Below are 4,972 nucleotides of genomic sequence, written 5' to 3' on the forward strand. Positions count from 1 at the left end.
ACTATCTGATGAATCAGAGTAAAAGGAAAGAATAATGTCCCATAAATATTTTACTACAACTCCTAATTTCATTGCTTCCTGTCTGTAATTTAATCACATTAACCTTCTCAAAGACTTTTAACATTACATCTTTATCTCATCATAATCAAATCACGCCTTCTTCTTCTTTGAAACTAATATCATACGTGATGTTTTCCCTCTTTATGAATCTTTATATTTCCAAGATATTAAAGTTGGTTTTCACTCCTGACCTATTCTTTTATTCAATACTCAAGAGAAAGAAGGAAATAATATTTAAAAGTATACAAAGCATATACCAGATAAATTGTGTAATAGTAGTACTAGTTGCTTCCTCTAATGCAAATTTATCAGCTTATATCACAAATCCAAGAATTAAAATAATCAATAAAAAACAACAACAGAGACATATTAAAAAATAAATTCAACCAAATAAGGCATTCCAGGCAGGTTAAAATGATGATGTGTAAAGGGGAAAGGAGATATCCACAGGACGATTGCAAAGATGTTTTTATTTCTTCAATTCTGATTACTCAGAAACACTATGGATAGTATTGTGGGTGTGGGGACCAAAGATACAGTAATTGGAAGTATATAAGCCAATATGGTGGCACCCTGGTGCCATAGTGGTTAAGACTTTTGCTGGCAACCAAAAGGCTGGCAGTTCTAATCCACCAGCTGCTCCTTGGAAACCCCATGGTGCAGTTCTACTCTGTCCTATAGGGTTCTATAGGGTCTAACTATGATTTCGAATTGAATCAATGTTGATGGGTAAGCTGAGATGGTGGCTGATCTCTCTGTCTTCCATAATAAACTCTTAGTTTATCAGTGTGTCAGTTTATATCTTTTTTTAATTGCTTTTTTGACATTGTTGAAAAAAGTTAACTAAACAGTTTGCAATTTATGTAACAGATTTCATGTAGCATAATCTTTTCTATTCCAGTATATTTATTAAAAGGGAGAAGCAGGATGAAATCAAATTGTAATTGCCAACTCTCCATCAACTTTAAAACATACTTAATGGCTTTAACAAAGAGAAATGTATTGCCTCACAGCTTAGAAGGCTAGAAGTCTGAATTCATGGTGCCAGCTCCAGGGGGAGGATTTCTTTCTCTGTCAGCACAAGGGGAAGGTCTTTGTCATCAAATTTCCCTGGTGCAGGAGATTGTCAGTGCAGGGACCCCAGGTCCAAAGGACACACAATTCTAGTTCTTGTTTCTTGGTGGTTTGAGGTCCCTGTCGGATCGGATTGTGTCCCCCAAAATAAGTGTCAACTTGGATAGGCCATGATTCCCAGTTTTGTGTGGTTGTCCTCCATTTTGTGGTTTTCCTATGCATTATAAATCATAATCTCTGTCTGTGGTTAAAGAGGATTAGGGTGGGATGTAACACCCTTTCTCAGTTCACATTCCTGATTAAATGTAAAGAGAGTTTCCCTCGGGTGTGCCCTGCACCACCTTTTATATTACAAGAAGTAAAAGTAAAGGGAAGCAAGCAGAGAGTTGGGGACCTTATACGACCAAGAAAGCAGTGCCAGGAGAACAGCTAGTCCTTTAGACCAGGGGTTCCTGTGTGGAGAAGCTCCTAATCCAGGGAAAGATTGATGACAAGGACCTTCCTCCAGAGCGAACAGAGAGAGAAGGTCTTCCCCTGAAGCTGACACCCTGAATTTGAACTTTTAACCTACTAGACTGTGAGAGAATAAATTTCTCTTTGTTGAAGCTATCCACTTGTGGTATATCTGTTATGGCAGGACTAGATGACTAAAATAGTCCCTGGTAAAACAAGAGAACTCTGACGCACTACTTTCCTGACTTTAAACCACTCAGCATCCCCTTGTTCTGTTCGAATGACTACCTCTTGATGTATGTACAGGTTCCTCATGAGCACAATGAGGTGTTCTGAAATTCCCATTCTTTGCAATGCTATCTGTAATTTGTTATTACCCACACAGTTGAACGTTTTTGCATAATCAATGAAACACAGATAAACATCTTTCTGGTATTCTCTATTTTAAGCCAGCATCCACCTGACATCAGCAATGATATCCCTGGTTCCACATCCTCCTCTGAATCTGGCTTGAATTTCTGGCAGTTCCCGATGGATGCACTGCCACAGCCACTTTTGAATGATCTTCAGCAAAAATTTGCTTGTGTGTGATATTAATGGTGTTGCTCAATAATTTTCATATTTGGTTGGATCATGTTCCTTGGGAATAGGCATAAATGTGGATCACTTCCAGTTGATTTGCCAAGTAGCTGTCTTCAAATTTCTTGGCATCGATGAGAGATTTCTTTCAGTGCGGTGCCCTTTTGTTGAAACATCTCAGTTGGTATTCAACCAGTTCCTGGAAACTTGTTTTTGCCAATGCCTTTTGTGCAGTTTAGACTTCTTCCTTCAGTACCTTCAGTTCCTAATCATATTCTGGCCATATTCTGATTAACAGGGCTGCATTAAAAATTACCTCAATACTTTGTGGCTTAAAGCAACCATGTACTGGCCCCACATTTTCTGTTGTCAGGAGTTTATTCAGACTACAGCAAGGCTTGTCTCTACTTAAGGATGTCTGGAGCCTCAAACGGAAGATTTAAACACTAGAGGATTGAATTACTTGAAGATACTTTCACTCACACATCTGGCAGTTGATCTTGGTTGTAAGTTTGAGGGCTAGCTTCATTCCTCTATGGGACTCTCCATAGGTTCATTTGGGCTTTTTCACAACATAGTGTCTTGGTTCCAAGTGTAAAAATCTCCAAATAGAGGGACCTAGAAAGGAATTGTAGTCTTTTTAAGACCTAGACTTGAAGTCTACTAATCAGAGATGTTACTGGTTTCTGCCCAAATTTAAGGAAAGGAAACTTAGACTCCACCTCTCCTTCAGGGAAGGGCCAAAGTCATTTTTAAGAGCATGTTGGATGGGTGGTCATGTTGTGGTGTGATCATTTAGAAGAAGAGCTCTGCCAAAGAAGTGAAGGTGAAGGGCAGAGCAAACTGCTTTATCATTCAATGAGGCTGTACAGATGATGAAACAATATGGGGAGTTTCTCTAGCACCTTACCCTACAAATTTATCTCCTCACCTTATCCTAGGCAAAATTGCATTTATCTTTTTAACTTTCTGTGGCCCTTCCTGAAAGCCTGCAACTTCCTACAATTTATCTTGAAGGCCAGAGAGTCCTAATGATAGACTTTCATTGGTCTATTCATGTTTACTTTTTCCACTGGCAATTAAATTTAATAGGCAAATATTTTCAGAAACATTAGCTCAAGAAATGTATGGTAACTGTTGGCATAGCCAGCTGATGCAACTTGAGAAAAATCTTGTGCTAGTAGCTTAATCAGTACCAAAGTGAAAAAAAAAAAAAAAGGTTGTATACTGTACATTCAATAGGACAATTATAGCCTTGTTTTACTTGCTGGTTCCTCAAAGTATAAATGAATGGGTTCAACAAAGGGGCAACTGAAGTACTGAGCACAGCTACTCCTTTGCTTAAAGTAACTCTTTCATTTGCTGCTGGCTTTATGTAGATGAAGATACAACCGGCATAAGTGATGGAGACAACAATCATGTGAGAAGAGCAGGTGGAAAAGGCTTTTTTCTTTTGCTGAGCTGAAGAGAATTTTACAATTTTCTTCATGATATAGGAGTAAAAAATGATTACTAATACCAATGTGACAATGATTTTAATCAGAGCTATTAAAAAAGCAATGGATTCTAGTAAATGTGTGTCTGAGCAAGAAAGTTGGAAGTTAGGAGAAATGTCACAAATGAAAGGGTCAATGATATTGGAAGCACAACAATCCAAGTGAAGACACAAAAACAGTGGCGGGAAAATGACCAAAAATGCAGTTACCCAAGGGCTGAGTGCAAGCTGGTGACAAAGTCTGCTGCTCATGACGGATGTACAATGCAAGGGTTTGCAGTAGGCAACGTAGCGGTCATAGGACACAGCAGCCAGAAGGAAAGACTCTGTAACCCCCCAAAATATATAAAAAAACAACTGAGACATACGACCATTATAGGAAATGGTCTTTTCCCTGGTTACAGTTGTGATGAGGAATCTGAGGATGAAAACAGTTGTGAATGAGATTTCCAGGAAAGGGAAAGGACAAAGGAAGAAATACATTGGGGTCTTGAGATGGGAATCCAGCAGAGTGAGGGCAATGGTGGTTAGGTTCCTTATCATGCTCAACATGTAACTGAGAAGTAGAAACAAGAAAATGACAATCTGTAACTGAGAATTACCTGTCAGTCTCAGTGGAATAAACTCTATGTTCTTTGTATGATTCTTCATTTTTAAACTTCAATCAAATTCTAAAAAAAAAAGGTACAAAAATCAGAAATTATATGAGTAGGTATACCTCCAGAAAAAGATATATAAAAAGACCCATATTCAGAAGCATGGCCATTTACCATGTAATACTTCATGGAAGTTGAACATATGATCCAAAGCTGTGTAACAGAAACTAAGAGTTTAAATGAACTGTAGAAGTGAAACCAGTTTTGGACATTGACCCACAAAACCAGGGATAGATGATTTTTTTTTTTCCTCTCTTACAAACTTCCGATCAATTGTATATAATTCCAAATTCGGCCAGATCATAAATTAATTAAAATGCTGGGTTCAGGAGTCAAAAGTAATTAATTCGTTTTTAGGCTGTTACGTGTATCAAAATAAAACATTGCCTATTTGATAAATTAAGACCTACAATTAAATTCTGAAGCTTAGATTTTATATTAAAGTGACATTTTTAAGACTTCATCTGTAGCCTCCTACAACTGCACAATGTTGTACTTTATGAAGGCAGAAATGGTGAAAAGGCAGTGTAATACCACAAAAGAACAAGCACTGGCTGAATCTGGGGGAAAAAATAAACTGATTATTAATCAGATATATTTACACTGGAGCCCTGGCGGCACAGGAGTTCCGCTGCTAACCAAAAGGTCAGCAGTT

At 38.0% G+C, this 4,972-nt stretch overlaps 1 protein-coding gene across 1 annotated transcript; it reads right to left on the minus strand.

The window, feature by feature from the left end:
• Nucleotides 1-3,355: 3,355 nt before the first annotated feature.
• Nucleotides 3,356-4,392, minus strand: LOC111747810 (olfactory receptor 6C70-like). The gene has a single exon (XM_023539483.2). The coding sequence runs from the start codon at nt 4,310-4,312 to the stop codon at nt 3,356-3,358; it is 957 nt and encodes a 318-aa protein (XP_023395251.2). The 5' UTR covers nt 4,313-4,392.
• Nucleotides 4,393-4,972: the final 580 nt, after the last annotated feature.

The sequence above is a fragment of the Loxodonta africana genome, chromosome 4, assembly GCF_030014295.1.
Source record: "Loxodonta africana isolate mLoxAfr1 chromosome 4, mLoxAfr1.hap2, whole genome shotgun sequence".
Classification (NCBI taxonomy): Eukaryota; Metazoa; Chordata; class Mammalia; order Proboscidea; family Elephantidae; genus Loxodonta; species Loxodonta africana.

Excerpts from the sequence above, each read along its gene's own strand:
- LOC111747810 (XM_023539483.2), bottom strand. The coding sequence starts at position 4,312 with ATGAAGAATCATACAAAGAACATAGAGTTTATTCCACTGAGACTGACA.